Source organism: Mytilus edulis, chromosome 14 (genome assembly GCF_963676685.1).
Source record: "Mytilus edulis chromosome 14, xbMytEdul2.2, whole genome shotgun sequence".
NCBI lineage: Eukaryota > Metazoa > Mollusca > Bivalvia > Mytilida > Mytilidae > Mytilus > Mytilus edulis.
The window spans coordinates 54,038,252-54,062,289 of NC_092357.1; the positions used below are offsets into that span (position 1 = coordinate 54,038,252).

Here is a 24,038-nt window from a genome sequence, read left to right on the forward strand (position 1 = left end):
AGAAAGACAATTTTTTTTCCGTACAATTATCTGCCAAAAGAGATTCATTAATAGCTATTTAAACCAAGTAGTCCTCAACAAGTCCTACTCATAAAAATCCGATTTGAACCCGAAAAAAAACCCCATAAAAAACAAAATTAGATAATTAAGAATAACAGATAGATTTTGTCATCATCATTGAAAGGGAATAATTTCGTTAAGACATTTACTTTCTCATTTTTAATTATACGCGTACACTTCTCATTATTTAATACATGTACAGTGTATAAGTCTTTAGCACTAGTATTTGAAAATTGCTATGTATTTCTAAACTAACATTCCTAGTTGATAAGTGTGCTACTGTATTACATGTACCAGCATAGTTGAAATATCAGTGTAAAGTATCGATGTTGCTGAAAGCACAGTATGATAGTGAATATTGGGAGATCACCTGAAATTTGTCCAGGCAACTTGCTGCCTTCAGTTGCCTTCGTGTTGTCTTGATTTGTAGAGGGTTCTAACGGACCTACATATCCTTATAGAGGTAATACTATAAACACTTGTTTTCAAATGTGCCGTTACTTAAAGTCAAAATAAGATCCTGTAAAATATTGCGTCACAATTTAAAATATTCGACGTCGCGTAAATAAACATAGATTATTGCATGACATCAGACGGTTATTCGATGACAGGTCAAGGGTCATAGTAATTGTTGTCTACTGTAAGGATGACGTATACTTGGAGCTGAAATGTGATCGATTACTACGCCATGTGGGAACATGAATTTCGAAGGAGGTTCGTTTCTTAGGCATCAGACAATTTTTAACCTTATCGAATGCTGCATCACTGAAGAACAAATAGATCCATGGGTTTGTACAGCTGTTAAGACTTGCTAGGAGAAGTATTATTGTAAACGCAGGTCCTGAAAGAAAAGAAAAAAACAGTATAAGTATTTCTGTAATTCATATATTTTGTAAGTGTGTGGTAAATACATATTTTTTTTACAAAGCAGGAACATTTTGTAATGTGTGCTACATGCATTGTTTATCATTTTTTCCGAGACGTTTAATTATCAAAAACACAAAGTAGCATTATAATACACTTTATACCAGATATATCTACAAAGGCCTCTTTTTCAGCACATATATACATATATCTATTCTCTATCAGAATAATGTATATTAAAGGATAGATATTGCTTGAATTATAATACTGATGTTGATATAATGCATAACATAGTTACGGATATGTGTAATAATTATATGCATTATCTTAACATTAAAATATTTATTCAAGCAAAGGAATAACCACTACGACAACTTTGATAACATATGTATTTATGGAAATTGGAATGCAACAGACGACACAAATTAACAAGGGAGAAACCCACAACAGTTACTACGGGAAATGCTTTTTTAGTGCTGTTCTTCTTCTAAAGATGAGGTCTTCAAAATAGAGCCTGAACCTTTTTCACTGCAAGTTCAAGAGGGTGCGTTTTGAGGGGAAATATTTGATGGCTGTTGATCGCAGTACATATCTGTTTTTAAAAACACATCTGATTTATAAAAAAAACTATAATTTATATCTGGCATATAAATCTTAAAAATTTAATAAACAAATTGCCCTTAAACGGGAAAAAGAAGTAGAACTAACATAGGTTAGGTTTTCACAAACACCAGTATAAGCGCATACACCCCAGACACAAGAGGACTTTTAACGATATGTACATAGCACAAGAGAAAACTTTTGAAATGATGAAAGAGATAGCTGAAATATTAATGACACAAAAATCGCTGCGGGCGCATAAAATAACCAAAAGCAATGGAACGGCCGTGGATTAATACATTTAAATCAAAATTACCACGAGACATTAAATATAACTATTAATATAGAGAAGTTATCGTGATTGCATTGGTCTGTCACTTCGTTTGTTCAAATTTTATTTCTGAAACATTTTATTGGTTTATGAACAAAACATAAAAAGCCGGGGTCTGTGTAACAATTTCCAAACCGAATAAATTCAATGCAAAATAAAAATACAGCAATAGCTTCAGTTCTTTGAAATATTAGAAATAAGATACATGACTGTATAAAATGTTACATATCTATTTAAGTTATTTACGTGCTATTCATCAAACTTTTCATAGATGTCTACACGATGGTTTCACTGTGTGCTTTTGATTTGATCTATGCATGCAAATAGAGTTGACATAAATATAAATTAATGCCCATCAATGATTCAGTCTCCATGAAATTGTATTTCTCCTTATCAGAATCTAAAATAAGGAATATAACATAAGACTTCAATATGTCCCAATCGAATAGCGGAAGCTGGCAGTTAACTATTAAATAATCTTTTTCATTAAACAATTTCCTTATCTGTCAAAACGTTTGAGTGATGTATCACACGCTTCAATGCTATCATGAAGCGATGCCATAAACATTTTACGTTTTACCGTTTCTAGTATATATCTACGAAAGTCTGTTAGGAAATCGGTAAAATAATGATATAACTTTCGGATCCAAAGAGAGATAAATGTTTTAAATATTGACAGTTTTATTACTGTAATTACCCATAAAGACACAATCAAACTAAATTTATTTTCTTCAAGACCGATAATTACGATTTTTTGTACTTTTATAGCCTCTATCTCCTTGAGGAATTATACAACTATTAAAGTTTAATTAAATAATCCTGTTTTCGTATCTTTAGCGTTAAAAAATGGATGATGACGTATGAGAAATTCTGATAAACAATGTTTAGGATTATTTTAACAATGATTAAAAGCATATCCATTTCATGGGTGTTTGAAGACTCTTTTGTGGTTTAAATCAAATCAAATAATCTCACAATATCTTTGTTCACAGGAACGACTTTAAATACTCGATTGCTACACCATTGTAAGTGTGGTTCTATATCTTTTGTATAAACGATGGTTAGTTATACATTAGTGTCTATTGGTGGGTTTCATTTCGTTGCCGACTGTTCCAAAATGTTGCATTCAATGAACATGAAGTTAATTTTAGCGGATCTATGCACATTCTACACAGTCACTGCTGTTAGTGTTTTTTCAATTAAGTTTCTTTAAAAATTGGCATCAAATATTTTTTCCGGGATATCATAGATTAATCGATATTTTGCAATTGATTTAATATGGTCAAATGTTAAAAGCCACAAATTGTTGATTGGGTATTGAAATATGGTCATCACTTTAATTCTCCAGCACGTCAGTGAGTGTACCAATTGTGAACTGTCTGTCTTTATACCAACCCCTTGCCAACTCCTAGATGTGTGGAAATGTAAAAGTAGGTGATCTATGGAAATGCGTTCTTAAAAAAGGCCGTTTTTTAAAAATATAATAGATGAAAACCTCGTTTCATTTTCGTTTTGTTGTAATATGCTTTACCCCCAGAGTTGTAGTTTCTTCGATATATATTTATCAGCACCTTTTATTTTGAATGTTGATTTCCTATGGTGGAAAAAGCAGGAGGTTGGGTTTTGTTTTCTTCAGATTTGTATACAACTGGTGCCTGCATTTTGTGTTCCAAGATTATTCATTTTCATTTTTAACCCGTCATTTGCAATTAGTCGTCCCCTAACCATAAAAGTAATTAGTTATGTTAAAATGTCGTCATGAAGGCAAAAACTTTCTTCGAGATATCAAAATGCAAAGATTCATGAATTATATCAGTGGAAAGTAAAGAATATCAATCTTTGTTCAAAGTCGTGTTTTCTTCTCTTTATATATACAAATTAACATAGAACACACGCTCTGAAGAGATCTTTAGCTGACGTCCTGCCCCTCCCCAGTGGCAGGATCCAGTTACGTAAACTGTGAGTAACATTTTAAGATAATTACCGTAAAATGGAGCATTTTCGTCCCATGCTGACCACATCTGTGCAATAAAAAAAGGAGACCAGCAAACGAGATAACACAGCACAACTGTCAATGTCATTTGCACTGTTCTAATTTTAGCACGGGATATTCCATGATGCATTTGGGGTCTTTTTGCTGTACCGTTCATATCTAATCGGTCTAAACTAGATTTACTTCCACATTGTTCTATTCTGCGTAGTTGTGCTTCTGACCAGGAACGACCTGAAGAGGTCGGAACCGGTTCCCCAACTCTACCACGTTTCCAGACTGTATAACATATGCATCCATAGCAAAATATTAGAATGAGTATAGGGATTATATAAATTAACAATGTGGAAGCTGTGATGTATAGTTGTAACGTCCAGTAAGGTTCAAATGTTGCCCAGCAGTCATACTGACCATCGCTGCGTTTTGCAAATGCAAAGATCAATAGTTGAGGTAGACTGAATAGCAATGACAGTGACCAAGCAATGGCGACCATATAATGGACTTTTCTTGAAGACCACTTATGAGCGATGAATGGATGAATCAACGCCACGTATCTGTCTATAGCTGTCATAACCAACACATATGAAGATGCATACATTGCTACAACCTGAATATATTTAACAAATCGGCACAGAAAATCTCCACCAATGAAAACATAGGTCAAATCCCAACATATTTGTGGTAGTACGTTGCAAAATGCCACAAATAGATCAGCGGAACTTAGATGAACCATCAGTAAATGCACACGTGCTAACTTGCGTCTGCGCGTCCATAGTGTCAGCAGAACTGTACTGTTTCCAATAACGGCAAGACAAAATATCACACACTGCACGGTAATTTCCACTAATGCAAGATCCTCGTTTCTTTTAAGGGAATCGGATGCGTTTTTACTCGCCAAAGAAAAATTGTCAATCGTTGATGTAGTATTTTCAACTGCCATTTTACCAAATCATTGTTTTCGGTTTCACTGTATATTCAATACCATATATCTAAAACTAAATACAAAATATGTGTTAGTCTAGTATTACAAAAAATTAAATATTTTCTTATTCGTATTACATAATCTAATCGTTACTTATCGAACATACCGCTATGCCAATAGAAGAATACATGATGCAGTTTACATCCACATTTATTGGTTTCTGAAAGGATAGTCATCTCATTTGTAAACATACCATATCTCCTTGTTTTTACATAAATTACGTATAGAGAACATACATGTTGTATTGCCCCATCCCACTATCCTCCTTTTGTTAGAGTCAGCTGTAAGTGGATCAAAATAATGATACATGTACGTTTTGATGTTTTCTGGATCCTTTATGACGAAATATTTAGACGAAATAGCTAATACAAGAGGTAACGTTAGACAGACTGTATCGTCTTGTTTTTTATTTGTTAATCAATTTATTCTGTTGGGTTTAAATCATAAATATAGTACGCATATTACTCAATTTATTTCACTTGACTGGGGGGAGTTTAACCGTTTCGCTCATAATAAACCATTCCATCTATAGATAGGTGTTTTAGGATAAACTCATCAATGAAGTGTCTAGTTATTTTTTTGTTAATTCCTTTGATGGCACTGATAGGTGATAAGAAATCAGTAATAATTTTAACGGCAATCATCCTAATCTCACACATCTTCAAATAGACTGTCCTTATGCAAATTAAAACGTAAGTTCCGCCCGATCAGTTGAAATGACATTGATAATACATTGTAATAACCTTAGATAATTAATATCCAAATCCTCGACAATCGTTACATGTTATCAACATAACATACCGACATCAATTAGAGTTTGTAAACAATCTTACATTATTTATGTTTCTGTCTAAGCTTAGATGTCTTTACTTGAATGGTATGAAATGTTGCCATAAAGTCTTATAGATACAAAATACCAATTCAAACATTTCTTAAATCGAACTGGAGATTGTTTCCGCAAGCTTTATCAACACGTTAGATTTAAATAAAATAAGTTAAAGTAACTAAGATTGATGGCAAGAAAAAAAAGTACCCTTTCTTTCTATTCTGAGGGTAAATAAACTCACCATAGATACCAGGACTAAATTTTGTATATACGCCAGACGTGCGTTTCGTCTACAAAAGACTCATCAGTGAAAGCTCTTACTGTAGTATAGTTATTGTTAGACACGTTAGGTAGCACTCGTTCGAGGTTCACAGCGTTTTACGTATCTTGCTTAAAATAAATGTTGGTCATCCCTGGCTTTTATGGGGTTCTTGTTGCTCAGTATTTAGTTACTGATGTAGTGTTTTATAGGTTTTAGTTTAGTTACTTCCAGTCTCTCTTTGTCACATGAGTTTTGATTCTCTCGTTTTCATCTTCTTACTTTATTAATGTAGTCCCAAACTAAATATTTGTATGATTTACTGATTTGATTCCAATGATCTTTTTTTCTTACATGTGATGAATGTTTCTGACCTTCCTATTGGAATATGTTTTATTGTCCGTGATTAATGTATGTTTATTTTTAGGCTAACAATGACACTACTTTTAGTCCTTTCACATCTTTATATATAGTAAGAAACTTGATGCAATAATCATTTTCAAAAACGCGTTAATTATTGTCTAAAAGCGGTCACATGTGCGGCTCGTTTGTGACATTATTTGATCAATTGTTATTCAATTTCTACAGGAAAAACGGAAACATTCATCAAATCTATAAAGATGATTTATGTTTCATTATAAAAAATAATTTATAATTGTCGTACATAACTTGCGTCATGTAAGGTATCATATCAACATTTTCTAGAATGGATTCAAATCTATGAGCATCATTATTAAAGCTATCAATGAGGAAAACACATGCAACCTATATTGGATAATTATTTGAATAAGAAGTTTAAGGAAAATGGAGAGATGCTGTTATGACTTAATATCGAATCTATACTGGTCATTGCGTATGTCCATAGCTCTTTTATTTTTTAAGTGTTTTGTTGACTGTTTTGCAACACGGTTTTCTGTCGTTCGTTCGACTAATGGTATTGATAGCATCGTTGGACAGCGGGAGCTCAGTATTTTTGAAATTTCGGACTCTTTCTTGAATTTACCTAGATTTGAAAAAAAAAGATAAATTTTAGAAAAAAAAACAATTTTCCACCGTTACTAGTAAAAGATGTATGTCTCATCAGACACATTAAATTGATAACTTAACTTAATTCTCATCACACAATGAACTGTAATATTGATAGCCTTGTAAATAAACTACTACCGGTAATTTTACTGAAAGAGATCTCCGTGTGGAGTGTGCTTATATAATTATCACCTACGCGGCTAGTTGATAACCGATGTTAAATTGGAATTACAAAATCTTTAACAAAAACAAATTTCTTAAAAATATTTAATTTCCGTTTAATAGCTTTTCGAAATCATAGTCAATGATGCGATTTTAACCAATAATAAATCCCAGACGACGACAAGAAATCCAACACTAAAATTAAATTGAAATAGAAGGTTGAATTTTTATTTCTGACCGAAGTACTGTTTTATATTGGGTATCTAAATACCCCACAAACAAACAAAAAAGATAAAAAGAAAGAGTCACTCAACTCCAAGTAATACTCACATACATACATTTGTTATTTATAATTTAAGAAGTGACGCAAATTGCAATTATTTTAATTACCATTCTAACAAAGGGAGCTTAAGTTTATAGACTATCTAACAAGACCACGTGCATGTATGTTATGGTAATGACGTAAAGTAACGTTTGAATAGTCTGCATAATGCAATTCGAATAAATGATGGCTGAGCTCGAAGTCAATTTTTTATAAACAGGATCACATTTTCCATTATGTTGCAAATTAACGTTTTAGAATTGAAAACAGCATTCAACACTTAAATTGACAGCCTCGAACAGATCTGACAAATATGTGGTAAAGTATGGCAAGCCGTTCACGTCTAAACTATGTTTAAAACATCTTTTGAAAATTTTACACACTGAGAATTTAAAAAAACACTGAGATTTGTGCGCACTTTTTAAACGGACATATCTAATTAGCATACGTAATCTTAATCTATTACAAGCTTAACAATTGGAACAATCTACAAAAAGACAAACAATGCAATAACATGTTCACCCAAGTGTCTTTTATAGTATATAAACATAATAACAAAAACATAAAAAGGTACCTTGCGAAATCAGGGTAACAGTTGAAAGACTTTTGAAAAAGGACCCATGCTTAATCAGTTTTAAGCAAACAATCCTGATACGTCGTTAGCAATAATATTAATCTGAATTATATTGACAACAAACTTATGAATATAATATGAGTCAGCAAAAAACGATGAAAAGTCTTGAATTACTTATGAATGTTGGTTGAAGGAACCGCATTTCAATATAATGAAAAGAGTTCTAGAGACCAATATATTAATTTGTAGAATTATTCTTCTCATGAATATTCATTAGTAATTTGCATATTAATCTCAATGTGTATTTTTGAAATATCAGTGTGTAATTAACAATTCTTAGTGTGTGTTATCCAATTTATATAATCTCAGTGTGTCTTTTTAAAAATCTCAGTGTGTGTTTTTTTATATTTTTTAATCTCAGTGTGTAATTTTAAAATCTTAGTGTGTAATTTTGATTTCTCATTGTGTTATTTTAGGTTTTTAAAATCTCGTTATGTAAATTTTTCAAAAAAAGGGTTTAAACATAGTTTTGACGAAAACGTCTTGCCATAGTAAAGATGACGTTGTACTTGAGATGTCATTTGGTGATTTTCCATTATATTTCAAATGTGACAGATTAATAGTAAACCTAGGACCGAAGTTGACATCATTTCAGTTTTATATTCCCGTATTACCATATTTCACACTTTGGCCTTGATTTAAAGATTGATGATTTAGACTGCAAAAGGATGTTCTTTTCTTCGTGAAATGATATATATGTATTCTTTAAGCATAAAAGAAATAAAGGAATGTTTTAACCGTTTTAAAATTGGTGTTGAGATATAAATCATGATATTGTACAATTGTAACAAAGGCAGATCCGAATGCTTAAGGTACATGTAACTGGGATATTTGGGAAAATGTAGTCTCCGCTCCATTAGAAGAAAGAAATTACATGTAATTATAATTATAAGGAACCAATTAAAACAAAACATTAATTTGTCTTTTTCAATAAGGATAATAAATAATATTAAAAATAATACCGCGGTAAATTTTGGTACCTTCACAATATGTTGAAGATCACCATTAAAATCCACGACAATCGTTGCATTTTATCATCAGAACCGTTCATATTTAGTGGGAGATATTATGGACATAATTGTACAAATCGTGATACAAGCATGAAATTTGGTATAAAGGTTGACAAAATGATACTAAAAAAAAATCCGCTGCTGGCCAGAAAAAAAAATCATTTTTGCAAGATGGCCACCACACATTTCGGAAATGGCGTCATTACAAATTGACAATAATTCGTGAATCCTTTAAAAGGTGTGTTATATGTAAAATCCAATGTTAGATTTGATAAAAAGTAAATAACAGTTTATAAATTACGGCTAGACAATACATTAATGAAACTAAAGGTGACTTCCGGTTCAAAATGCCGGCAAAAAAGAAAAAAATTCAATTTTCATACTTTCAAGCAACTTCACAAGGGATGTATAATCCAATGTAAGTTATGTTAAAACGTTAAAAAAAAGTTCCTTAGTACGACGAAACAACACATATATGAAGAAAAATAGTGACTTCCGGCTCAAAAATGGCGGCAAATACGTAGAAAATATTTTTATAATTTCCATCAACTTAACAAGTGTTAACACTCTTTGTGAAGTTAAAATGCCTAGTTTGGTTAGAAAGACAGATTGCTAATTTTATAATTATCTGATAGTTGCCTATACAACAACCCGTACAAGGAAGGCCAGAACGGTAGCATCTACAGTTACAAACACAGCTCGGTTTTCAGCCCCGCATTTCAAAATTTTCTGACACGAGGATGCAACGGCAGTCAAAGAAGTCCATTTTGGTTTCCAACTGTCATTGATTCTTTCTTTCATCCAACCACAGTGTTCATGACTTGGAACACGTACCTGTTGAATACATGAATCGGGCTGAGCCCAAGCAACTCCTCCTTGATATACTTCTCTTTTGGTGTGCTTTGGAAAAGAACCTCTTGTAGGCGGAATTGCATCACAATGCCGCTGCTTCCTGGAAAACAATTCACATCGTGCCTCGTTCCATACTTAACCACAAACAAAACATCCTTTACATCTGGAAAACCTTCCATTGTTAGCCAAGCTGACCTTTTGCCTTTCTCATAACAATTCGACAAATTGCCACATCCACTAAATCCATGTTACTCATGGTGAAAATATTCTTTGCAATTTCAATAAAGATACTTGCTATCTATCCCCTTCTAATCATGAAGAAGCAGATACACGAATGTCTGTTCATGTTCGGCATGATTATGAAAAGTGTTGTAAAATGTAATTTTAGGTAGTACTGACACAGATGTAATAGATCAAGAATTGCAGCAATCGCAAAATTAGGTAGAACAAATTGCGGATAGGTTATGGAAGGAATAATGACTTTTGATGGCTTCCTGCACGTGACATATCAAATGCGTTTGGTCGTTGTGTAGCTGCTTTTCTTTTCGTCCATGCATTTAGTGGATGTGGCACTTTGTCGAATTGTTATGAGAAAGGCAAAAGGTCAGCTTGGCTAACAATGGAAGGTTTTCCGGATGTAAAGGATGTTTTGTTTGTGGTTAAGTATGGAACGAGCTAAATGCATGGACGAAAAGAAAAGCAGCTACACAACGACCAAACGCATTTGATATGTCACGTGCAGGAAGCCATCAAAAGTCGTTATTCCTTCCATAACCTATCCGCAATTTGTTCTACTTAATTTTGCGATTGCTGCAATTCTTGATCTATTACATCTGTGTCAGTACTACCTAAAATTACATTTTACAACACTTTTCATAATCATGCCGAACATGAACAAACATTCGTGTATCTGCTTCTTCATGATTACAAGGGGATAGATAGCAAGTATCTTTATTGAAATTGCAAAGAATATTTTCACCATGAGTAACATGGATTTAGTGGATGTGGCACTTTGTCGAATTGTTATGAGAAAGGCAAAAGGTCAGCTTGGCTAACAATGGAAGGTTTTCCAGATGTAAAGGATGTTTTGTTTGTGGTTAAGTATGGAACGAGGCACGATGTGAATTGTTTTCCAGGAAGCAGCGGCATTGTGATGCAATTCCGCCTACAAGAGGTTCTTTTCCAAAGCACACCAAAGGAGAAGTATATCAAGGAGGAGTTGCTTGGGCTCAGCCCGATTCATGTATTCGACAGGTACGTGTTCCAAGTCATGAACACTGTGGTTGGATGAAAGAAAGAATCAATAACAGTTGGAAACCAAAATGGACTTCTTTGACTGCCGTTGCATCCTCGTGTCAGAAAATTTTGAAATGCGGAGCTGAAAACCGAGCTGTGTTTGTAACTGTAGATGCTACCGTTCTGGCCTTCCTTGTACGGGTTGTTGTATAGGCAACTATCAGATAATTATAAAATAAGCAATCTGTCTTTCTAACCAAACTAGGCATTTTAACTTCACAAAGAGTGTTAACACTTGTTAAGTTGATGGAAATTATAAAAATATTTTCTACGTATTTGCCGCCATTTTTGAGCCGGAAGTCATTATTTTTCTTCATATATGTGTTGTTTCGTCGTACTAAGGAACTTTTTTTTAACGTTTTAACATAACTTACATTGGATTATACATCCCTTGTGAAGTTGCTTGAAAGTATAAAAATTGAAATTTTTGACTCTTTTGCCGGCATTTTGAACCGGAAGTCACCTTTAGTTTCATTAATGTATTGTCTAGCCGTAATTTATAAACTGTTATTTACTTTTTATTAAATCTAACATTGGATTTTACATATAACACACCTTTTAAAGGATTCACGAATTATTGTCAATTTGTAATGACGCCATTTCCGAAATGTGTGGTGGCCATCTTGAAAAAATGATTTTTTTTTCTGGCCAGCAGCGGATTTTTTTTTAGTATCATTTTGTCAACCTTTATACCAAATTTCATGCTTGTATCACGATTTGCACAATTATGTCCATAATATCTCCCACTATTTTGAATACTTATCGATGCAAGATTTTACATAAGGCAGTATGACATCAGTAGCATAATCATCAAATATTTTCCCCCAACTTTGTGACCTGGAATTAACCCTTGCTGCCCCACCTACGATAAATGCGTCCGAATTCGGACCAGCAAATCGCAGAATGTTTCAAGTAAACCCATTTGCATACCACTATTTCAAGTGACATCCTGAGATAAGGACGGAGGAGCACTTTGGTTTCTATGGATAAAGAAATATTCCAAGTAAATCTGTCTACTGTGACAAGAAATGAAAGGTCTGGAAAAGATATCTCGATCACTTTTAAGGTTCTCTAGCTTTGTTTTTGACAAAGACGTTTCCAGTTTCATTTTGCGGCCAAAATAGGAAGTTGTTCTTTTTTATTTTCTTATAAAAAGCAGGTTTTCCTTCGTTTTGTATTTGCTTCAAAAGATCTTCGTATTGTTTTAACCAATATCTTGGAATTTATTTACATATCTTACCTGTTTCCTGAAGTATATTTTTTACAAATTTGACGACTCTACTAGAAATGAATTTCCAAACTCGTTCATACTTGCAAAGCCTTTCAAGTTGTTTAAAGAAATCTTTTTTTTGTTTTCGTAGAGTCTTCATTATGTCGTCCGTCTGTTTTGGAATGACCCAAGCCACTAGATCTTTCAAATTAATCTTCTAGTATACTGACTCCTGGTCCAGCTACCATCAATTTGTCTAAATGGGATCTTCGGTTAATCCTATGACACCAATAACACTCTTCACAATTGCATTACTCTGTTTTTGTGCCTTATCAATTGTGTTACAAGAAAGAAATTTACTGGTCTTACGTACAGTGAAATTATCATTTTCAAATTCCATTGCCACCTGCGGGTGATGTTCGGGAAGGGAAGTCATATCTCGGAGATGAGTCGATAACGATCGAGCATAATTTACACGATCAAGACCTAAAACAATACGCTATCATGCTTTATATGGACTGTCTAACTCATGAAATGAGCATAATACCAAAATCAGAAGAAGTTCTTAATTTATAATTGAACGCCAGGGATTAAACTGTGGTCGAGATGACACTATTTCCTTACGCCAGTCTTTTAAATCATTGAACGTCACAGAGTCATGACATAATTATATATTCTGAGTTTAGCTTTCATAATCTGAAATTAACGATTTTTAAGCAAAATACACGCAGTTGTCTGATGCGCCTGTCTAGGCCTTGGTACATTTGAACATACATAAAAAGAATCTGCCGTTCTTGGTGATGCAATATTGGCTTCAGTAAGACAACATGTCTATCCCCTATCACGCAATATATCACCCAGAGTTTATAACAAGTCATTTCAATGTGCAATCCACCAAACATGACGATACACTTATATTTTCCTTACAAATCAGGCCATTCGCACTGAATTTGCTTAGGCATTTCCAAAAGTGGCTGATCTGCAGTTACATTTGATGTTTCTCCAGATTAACTACATTTTCGCCTTAACCATCGAATACCTGAGAATTGCCTTGTAGTGCATACAAATCGCTCTTGATGTCTATAAATAGTTTGCACATGCGCAAAAGTGTGAAACACATGTGTATCATAACCTTATCATTATAAATCCAAAAACACTAAATATGTAGTAAATAGTTCAAATGTTTTTGAAAGAATTTTGTTACATTTTCGCGCATGCGCAAATACTGGATATGTCAAATATTCATTTTTAATAAATATGTGATGTAAGGAAGGTAGCCACCAAACCTGGTAATTGGTTTTTACTAAAAGAAGTTCAAAGAAAAGTTTTCCAGAAAAATCAGTATTTTCAAACTAAAGAAAACAGCCATTTTAGAAAATGACCGTGGCCATCTTGAAAAAAATATTTTTTTTAATGGCCAGCAGTTATTTCTTACAAAGTATATACTAATGATGCTTTGTGGTAATTTTCATGCTTGTATCATCATTTGCACAATTCCCTCGATTTTGCTTGCTAATATCTTCCACTATATTTAAGACATATCGACATCAATATATTTTTTTCAAATTTCTTGGTGTGTCAGAGTTAAGATGTCTTTGTTTGAGTAGTATGCTATAATAAAGTCTCATGTGTATACAAAAGGCCATATCAAACATTTCTGGAGATTGTTTCCGCCAGTTTATCAAAATGTTTAAATCTAGATAAAATAAATTAAAGTTACTAAGCTTAAGGCTGATGGCAAGAAAAAATACTCTTCCTTTCTATACTTAAAGTTAAAGTTCCTGCTGTAGTATAGTTAATTTTAGACGCGTTAGGTAGCACTTGTTTGTTGTTCGCAGCGTTTAACGTATCTTGCTGAAAACACTTTTTGTCCTATGGTGTTCTTGTTGCTCAGTCATTAGCCTTTGATGTAGTGTTTTATATTTTTGTTTGTTTTTTCTTCCAGTCTCTCTTTGTCACATGTGTTTAGATACCCTCTTTGTCATCTTGCTTCTGTTGCAGTGTAGCCAAAGAATAAATATTTGTATGATTTACTGATTTGATTCCAATGATTTTTTCCCTTACATGTGATGAATCTCTGACATTCCTATTGGAATGTGTTGTATTGTCCGTGATAAATGTATGTTAATTTTTAGGCTAACAATGACACTACTTCAAGTCGTCACTCATCTTAAGTAAGAAACTTGATGCAATAATCATTTCTAAAGGCACGTTAATTATCGTTCAAAAGCGTTAACATGTGCGCCTCGTTTGTGACATTATTGGATGCATCGTTATTAAATTTCTGCAGGAAAAACGGAAACATATATCACATTTGTAAAGATGATTTATGTTTCATTATAAAAAATAATTTATAATTGTCGTACATAACTTGCGTCATCTTAGGTATTAAATAAACATTTTCTAGAAATTAATCAAATCTATGAGCACCATTATTAAAGCTATCAATGGGAAAAACACATGCAACCTATCATGGATAAATACTTGAATGAGAAGTTTAAGGGAAAGGGAGAGATGCTGTTATGACTTAATATCGAATATATACTGGTCTACGGGTATGTCCGATGTTCTTATTTTTTTAAAGAGTGTTGTTGCCTTTTTGCAACATTGTTGTCTGTCGTTCGTTCGATTAATAATTGCAATAGTGTCTTTAGACAGCGGAAGTTGAGCATTATTGAAATTTCGGACTCTTTCTGATATTACCTTGATTTGAAAACAAAATTTTGATAAATTTTAGAAAAAATTACATTTTTCCAACGTTACGAAATATGTGTCAGCAGCAGCATGGGGTAATCGTAATCAGTAATCGTAATCAGCTGTAATCGATTACATTTGGCTGTGTAATCATATGTAATCAGTAATCATTCCATTTCTGATTACAAGTAATCATAATGTAATTGATTACATTGAAAAAAACCAGGTGTAATCATGATTACTTTTAGATTACTTTAAGATTACATTCATATGATTACTTGCTGATTACAAATCTTGCATATATATGAAAATAGTTTTTGATAGACAATATGAAAATAAGAAAATGTAAAGCTTTAATGAAAAATCATGTAACTGGTATTCACAATGATGGGACCTTGTTTAATGTGATAAATTGTATCATCTATATAACAAATTTGTATAACCAAGTGTTTTATTTTGTTAACAGTTTACTGAAGGAAATTGCCTCTCCAATATTTTTTTGTGAGATTGAGCTCTTATATACAAGAATATGTCTTGAAAGCATTTTTTTCCTTGATTGAAAACTTCTGATATTAACTCCAATTTTATATAAGTTTAACCAATATTTTTACAAAACTACATTGAAATTCAAATGCAGTAAACATTTAGTTTAAATTTTACTTTGATGGCCGACATAAATATATGACCTCACTTAATTCAAAATGGAAGTTAAAACCAGATTTTATTTATTGACAAATTGAATAAATTTTGTTTTCCATAAATTCGTGTATAAAATGTGCTTTCTAATTTTTATTCTTTATGAACTTGGAGCCTTATGGCTCATCAGTACAAACAAGTACATGTACAGTGTATACATATGGCATAATATTACAAACAATATGCATAGTAAACAACAGGTGACGTCAGAAGTTTCATTAGTACAAAATATATTTTATTAAAATAAACTGTTTCTTAATTTAAAGAGAAATGTATATACTTTCCTAAGTTACAAAGCTGTTTTGTGTTTTCACCTGACAATAATTATTAATTAGATCAAATATTAGAAAATTTCAAACAAAATAATGACAATCAACCACTTTTAACTTTATTGATATTGTTATTAAGACAATAAATTTTAATACCCAAGCTCACCTATTGTTTGTTAAAAAAAACTGGAAGTGGTGATTAACACCTGTAAAAACATTAATGAATGTGTCAATTATGTCCCAACAGACAATAAAACTATACTTAATTAATTTTTCCTTATTTGTTCAGGTTTTTTGTTAATTAGCTATATATAGGCAGTTGGTTAAAATTTGTAGAAAAAAATAAAGTTATATCTTTTACATAGAGAAAGGACATGCACTTGTCTGTAATAGCTATTTTATCAAATTACACCTGTTACACTGTACTTGTCTATAAATTCTTTTAATTAAGATGAATAATTTAAGGCTTTTAAAAAAATCACCAAAATTAGCTTTTTTTTTGAGGATAAAAAAATATAAAAAAAGACTTTGCTATTGCAATATACAATGTAATCATAAGTAATCTAAAGTAATCATGATTACTTTAAAGAAAAGTAATCTAATGTAATCGATTACATATGAAAAAGGGTGTAATTGTAATGTAATCGATTACATTTTATTAGCAAAGTAATTGTAATTTAATCGATTACATTTGAAAGTAATCGACCCCATCCCTGGTCAGCAGACCCATGAATTAATAATTTAACCTAATTCTCATCACACATGTACAATGAACTTTAATATTGATAGCCTTATAAATAAACTACTACCGGTAAATATTAATGAAAGAGAACTCCATGTGGCGTGTGATTATATGATCACCTAATCAGCTGGTTGATAACCAATGTTTAATTGGAATTACAAAATCTTGAACAAAAAAACAAATTTCTTAAAAACATTTAATTTCCGTTTTAATAGCTTTTCGAGAAAATAGTCAATGATGCGGTTTTAACCATTAATAAATCCCAGACGACGACAAGGAAGCCAACACTGACATTAGATTGAAATAGAAGGGTGAAGTTTTATTTCTGATCTAAGTACTGTTTTATATTTGGTATTTAATTACCACACACACAAAAAAAAAGATAAAATAAAAGTGACTCAACTCCAAGACTAGTAATTCTCACCTACATAGATTTACAATTTTAAGGAGAGACGCAAATTGCAATCATTTTGATTACTATTTTTGCATAGGGAGCTTAAGTTTATAGACTATCTAACAAAACCACGTGTAATTATATTAATATGTTAATGACGTAAAGTAACTTTGAATAGTCTGCATAATGCAATTCGAATGAATGCTGGCTGAAATGGCAGTCCAATTTTTATAAGCAGGATCACATTTTCCATTATGATTAGAGATATAACTGAAACAGCGTTGATAAATCCTGTAGAATTTTATAATTCAAATTTATAGGAACTAGTTTTTGTCGAATACAGACAAATGTGTCTTCATTTTGTTGCAAATTAACGTTTTAGAAAGTAAAACAGTATTCCACACTTAAAATGACAGCCTCTTACTGATCCTAACAAATCTGTGGTAAAGACGATGTTGTACTTGAGACGTTGATTTGTGATTTTTCATTATATTTCAAATGTGACAGATCAATAGTAAGCCTTTGACGGAAGTTGACATTATTTCAGTTTTATATTCCCGTATTACCATATTTCACACTAAGTCCGGAATTATAGCTCCTTTTCTTCTTGAGATGGTATATATATAAATATATACAACTCGTCTAAACATCAACCCAACAATGTTAGATCTGTAAATTTTCTTTGGAAGAACCAAAAATTTGTTAAAGCAAATTTACAGATCTAACATTGTTGGGTTGATGTTTAGACGAGTTGTATATACATTATGTACACAGCCATGTATCACCATCATTGATGGCGATCCAATGGATACATCTGTTGTAGGGTTGTCACTGACTCAGACGTACTTTACCATTTCCATTCTCAATTTTATTATATATATATAATATATATATACAACTCGTCTTAACATCAACCCAACAATGTTAGATCTGTAAATTTGCTTTCGCATATATATAAATATATATATATATATTCTTTAATCGTAAAAGAAATAAAGGAATGTTTTAACCGTTTTAAAATTGGTGTTTAGATATTAATTACAATATTTCGCAATTGTAACAAAGCAAAAGCTTAACGCGAGGTAACTAGGATATTTCGGAAAATGTATGTTCCCATAAGAAAAATTTAAAAAAAACATAAACACAATATTTGTTTTCTTATTATTGTTGAAAAAAACACACTTTCAACGTCATATTAATCATGTTAAAAAGTATATCGCTGTAAAATTTTGGAAGGCAAATACGATAAAAACAATTTAAAAAAAAAGTTATAATTATAAATAAATTTAGATGTCTTGATAGACTTCTTTATATATAAGTAAAATGTACTCCAGTGTAACCATTATTTTGAGGACGGTTAAATAACGTTACGTTCATGAGGATACACATGTATGTTTTAGTAAATTCGTAAAAGCTAATGAAGAAAAGTCATTGATTATAAACAAGAATATCCCGACGAATTGCTTTCACAAATAATTTCTAAATACTTAACTAGAAATAAATCAAAACTTCAATGTATTGAGTCAGACGTAAAAGGAACAATTTAAAAAAAAAAAACCGGAAGGATGGTAAAGAAACCATATAAAAAAACAAATCTCGTCTGTTCGGAATTGATAGTGACTGTAGACTACTTTATTGTTCTCTTTTCATTCAAGTGGTATATTATATGTAGGTGTAATAACCTATACTTAACGTCAAAATTAGGAAAACATTTTCACTTCCTGTTTATAGATAACGTATTGTACAATGTTTGTGCAAATGTAAATTTTGCATGTAATTCAGGCGTTGTATTATGTTTCGAATCTTCATTCATGTTGGTTAATGCATTTCTTACATGTTTGCACAAATGTTAATGCTGGGTTCTATTCACATTTTCTGTTTTATTCTTTGGGACTTCCTATACGCTGCAATAAATAAATTTATATTTGTCTGTCTATACATTGTCTTGGACAATTACAATTTTATGAAGAATACAGATTTTCTTTCTGTCGGTGTATAAAAGATTTCCTAACTTAATCTGTTTAAGTACCACTATGCATTTTATTGCATTAGACATGTATAGAACAGACATAAATTGCACGGAAATAATCAAAAAACCTTCCGGTACCAATTTTAAATAGACTGAACAATTGCATTCGAAAAAAACAATAAGACCATTTGTATGCTGTTTTTATACAACTACGCATAAAGACAGTACAATTACGGCCGAGTGAAAATTATTTCGAACCATAAAACTTTCTTCAAGGAATAATAAACAAATGTATGCATAGCTGACTCATCAATATCTATCAGCGACTCATCCCTCATTTGAATAGGTATGATAAAGTCCCATGCCGAGAAAACCTAAAAACTAATTTCATGGGGAAGTGACAATTCATTTGTTTACATGTAAATGAATAACACTTTGATTAGTTTTGAAACATTCAAATACGAGATAAAAGATGAAATTTGGTCGCTATAGCTTGGGTCTCATATCAACTAAATTTTCAAACAGTTACAGACTTAAAGTTTGCATTGATACTTTTTTCAACACGAAACACATTTGTAAGATTTTCCGTAAAAATGTAATGCGTTTCTGTGTATGTGTGATCTGAAAAGGCGACATCAAGATTATGAAGGTGGCTAAGAGACTGAGACGAAGCTTCTCACCAATTTATATATTATTTACATTATTATATTTAGAATTCATTTTATTTTCTAAACAAAGAAACATAACATACATGGTCAGTGGTGAAACCCCTAACTTCGACACTGTCTATTAGTTATCTTGTTCAATTTCCTTCGTGTATTTCCTTTCAAATTCTGAGTTTTTTCTCCACTAAAGACAATTAATTATATAACTACGTACTGACTAACTGTTCTATTATTTCAATCGTTATAAAAACTGAAATCTTTATACTGACAGTTGTTAATTTAAAAAAAAAATAGAAAAATTTAGAAATTTAAAAAATAAACATGAAGATTCAGCTATATTATAAACATGAAGATTCAGCTATATTAAAAACCTAAAACCAGCATCCTTATCTTGATGCATCATCAGCAATTAAGTAATTATATTACACTTAATGACTCGATGACGTTACTATAAGATGTAATTCGTTTAACCCGTCAACCAGTTCTACAGGGCAATCGAGGCAAACTGAATTAACTGGAAATTGATGGGAAGTCATTGAACTAAAATAACTAATGATAACATGGCATGTTATAAAAGGATGACAATCATATAACACATGGTTGTACGATCTCACACAATTCGGGGATTATCTAGACACACACTTCGAAAACACTTAAGGTAGATTCATGGTATACCGCCATCTTGGATTGAACAATCACAGTAAAAAATCGGTCTAGTTATTTGCCTAAATCTGCAAATTTTGAGATAGATTTGCAATTTGATGGTTAGACTGTTTAATAATATAAAGAAAACTTGGCAATTTATTGTATAATTCAAAATAATTAAACAAATATCATTTTATTTTGCTTTTTGAATCATTTTTTTCAAATGAGCCATTTAAGGGAAGATAACTCTTTTAGTAAAAAAATTATACTGGACAGATAGGGAATTTTTTTCTTTTTACTTGTAGCAAGAAAACAAGTTCGGTGACACCATTTTTTCTTTTTATTTTCTTAAAACATATTACAAAACCTATCTTTTCACAATTTATTTCAAAATTCTATCTCATAGATTATTTTTTATGCACACAATTGTGTTTTTCCATTAACAATCTAACCAAATTTAGGCAATTTTCAACGACTCATAGCTTGAAAAATAGAACGGTGACCCCTACTTCTTATTATATTTTTGAAAAGAGCATATAAAAATCTTCATTCTGGCTAAGTATGAGAAAATTCTGTCTCAAAAAAGATTTACTTATGATCTACCTTAAAAACATCATTTATCTTAACAACCAGTGGCATATATTTTATGCAAGTTAAGGACTAGATACAAATAAATACAACATTTGCTCTTGTAAAAGAGGCAGTTTCATAGATTATCATCTGTAAAATTGAGAATGGAAATGGGGAATGTGTCAAAGAGACAACACCCGACCATAGAACAAACAACAGAATATATGTGTATCTTTAGAATAACAATCATTATTGTCAAAGTAATAGAAATTTTGATAAACTGTTATATTCAAATGAATCAATATAAAAAAGGACAAAACTATTTTGTTATGGCTTTCTTTTACTCACATATTAACGTTTTATTTAACTTTTTACAACTCGGTTATCATTTAAGTAATTAGTAAATAATTTTATTAAAATATGGTTATTTGGAAAATGCATAGTTAAACATGCAGTTTTAATCCATGAAAAATATGTGTTAGAAATGTGTTGAGTCTGTCATACAATATGTTCGATGTTCGATGTATGTTTTGAATATAACGGTATCGACATATGCATAAAAATAACAATTATTCTAGAGTATGTTTAGCTAACCTTATATTTAGCGTTCTTTTTTTTCATATTGATGGTTTGTTTATATAATATACAAACAATATATATATATATATACTTTATATGACGAAGCTTATAATTCTGAACAGTGACTGTCTCCACCAATAGAAACTGACAGCCACAATATAGCCTTTAGTGCAAAAAAGCCACCAATCATCCAAGTACTAGTAATTCAGTAGTTGTCGTTAGTTGCTGACGGTATATCATATTTGTTTTTTGTTTGTTGTTTTGTACATGTATAAGGTCGTTGATTCTTTCATTTCAACTGTTTCACATCTTGTTTTAAGTCCAGAGATTTTATGCATTGTTATACGATACGGTGTGGGTTTTTCTCATAGTCGAAGGCAATTTGAAATTGCTTAAATCACATTATTAGGTCTCTGGTGGATAGTCGTCTCATTTGCAATCCTACCACATCGTCTTATTGTATAGTAATAATAGCTTCAAAGTATGACATTATACCATATATTTTATATATATATAAACTTTACATCCCTCGTAATACATTTTCAATTCCCTCTGAAGGTATCGCTGTAAGAGTTAATTATAGAAAAGTACATATTTTGTACTTTGTTTCTCTTGCAAATCATTATGTTGGTCACGGTTTTCGGAAACAAAAAACTTCTAATATTGAACTGAATATAAGGCTATTTTCATTTATCTTAAACTTGTTAATTTTGTATCTGCCAAATATTTCTTAATCATTGTTAAGTTTAACATCATCTATATTTTGTTTTAATTATTTGTATTAAGAAACGCATTCTCGTTGGAATATGAAAATTAATATTCAATTCTTGATGGAGCCTTTTTGTATCTGTATCAGGTGTTCTATGATGCAAATGTGTTTTATTACATGTCCATTTCCATCTTTAATTTTGCCTACCTTACCATAAAATTCAAAATCAATAAAGATGAACATTTGATTTCTCCTTTTTTAAAAGGAAACCCTTCAATCATTTTAGATGACTACACATACTGTATTTAAAACCAAACTACGTTTTACTGCTAGCATGAATTACCTTAGACACTAAAGCAGAGAGGAGCTAAGGGATTTGATGAAAAATAAAATGTGTATAAATATTATATTCTTTCGCAGCTATTATACAAAATTTAGATTAACATAATATTTTGTTGATAGATTAATTTGAATATACATTAAGCAGTATTTCAAACCCTGTTTTATGCTGAAACTAAATGATATTTCATGTCGTTACATTATTAGTTTCTATGGGTTGCTGTCTCATCCCATATTCCAAATTTATAATTATGTAAAACAAACAAACGGAACAGTAAATAATTACAGTAAATGTATACGAGTAATGAGAAAGCGGTAACTTAAAAAATATTTCAAGTCATATATTCAAATTATTATTAATATTTTAAAATAGAAGATATTAAGCTTACCTTATACTGTGCAGTACTTAATACTTAAATCCATTATACATAGTCCAAATAAACATTCATGATCAATATGAAATCATCAAGTGAACACAATAACAGCTGCATTGGGAGTTTGAAATATTTGTCAGAAATATTTTATAAATATATAAAAGTTTATAGCTTAGCTTTCAAATGAATCCCAAGATATTGACGGCTCCATTTGGGATTTTGAAGTATAAATTAATTAAAATTCGTTGCTTCAATTTTAAATGAATTTGTATCTAATCATCATATGAATTAAAACGACACTGGATATTCTTATAATACGGATATAAATCTACAATTTTAATTAATAAAATTTATTCACTAAAATCTCAAAATGAAAAAAAAAGATTAACCTTATATTACATCTGAATAAATTGTTAGCTCAAGATGATCAAATAAGTTAGATTTTACTTACTTCTATTCTGAATGTTCTTTTATTATAGAATCTCTATAACATTGCATAAATATAAATCAATTCTATGCTACCGTATGTGACTCTACATATAGGTATGTGCATTATGTTCATTGACGAGAAAGATTAATGTTGTTCCTCTTTTATTACGTTTGATAGTACATTGTTTTTCTAAAATTTTATTAGGGTTTACAAATGGCATCGAGAATCTTAAAGGCGGGAACTGTTATTAAACAGGGATTAGTAACAAACAAACGTAACATACTTTATTGACTTTATATATATAAATAACTGCTTTCAAGCGGAATCTATTTTTAAAACAAATAACAAAGTTGTTGACCTTATAAATTGTATAGCTGCTTGCAAACCTAAGCTACGCGTCACCAGGTTAACTCAATTTGCGACAGTAAAACGCCCGCCAATTTTCAACTGGTCTGAATGTTTATGTCAAGATAAGGGTACAGGGACGGATACAAAGGCAATACTATCTAAGGCACGTGCAACATTTGATAGACTTCATA

General features: G+C 31.3%; 1 protein-coding gene across 2 annotated transcripts; it reads right to left on the reverse strand.

Annotated features, from left to right (window-relative positions):
* Nucleotides 1-204: 204 nt before the first annotated feature.
* LOC139503699 (cephalotocin receptor 1-like) lies at nt 205-23,648 on the reverse strand. Of its 2 annotated transcripts, none has more exons than XM_071293543.1 (3): nt 23,521-23,648; nt 3,840-4,834; nt 205-901 (listed from the first exon to the last, which is right to left on the reverse strand). In XM_071293543.1, the coding sequence occupies exons 2-3, from the start codon at nt 4,783-4,785 to the stop codon at nt 696-698; spliced, it is 1,152 nt and encodes a 383-aa protein (XP_071149644.1). In that variant the 5' UTR covers nt 4,786-4,834; nt 23,521-23,648; the 3' UTR covers nt 205-695. The 2 variants fall into 2 exon arrangements, with proteins under 2 accessions (XP_071149644.1, XP_071149645.1); XM_071293544.1 differs by lacking the exon at nt 23,521-23,648 and adding an exon at nt 23,085-23,518.
* Nucleotides 23,649-24,038: the final 390 nt, after the last annotated feature.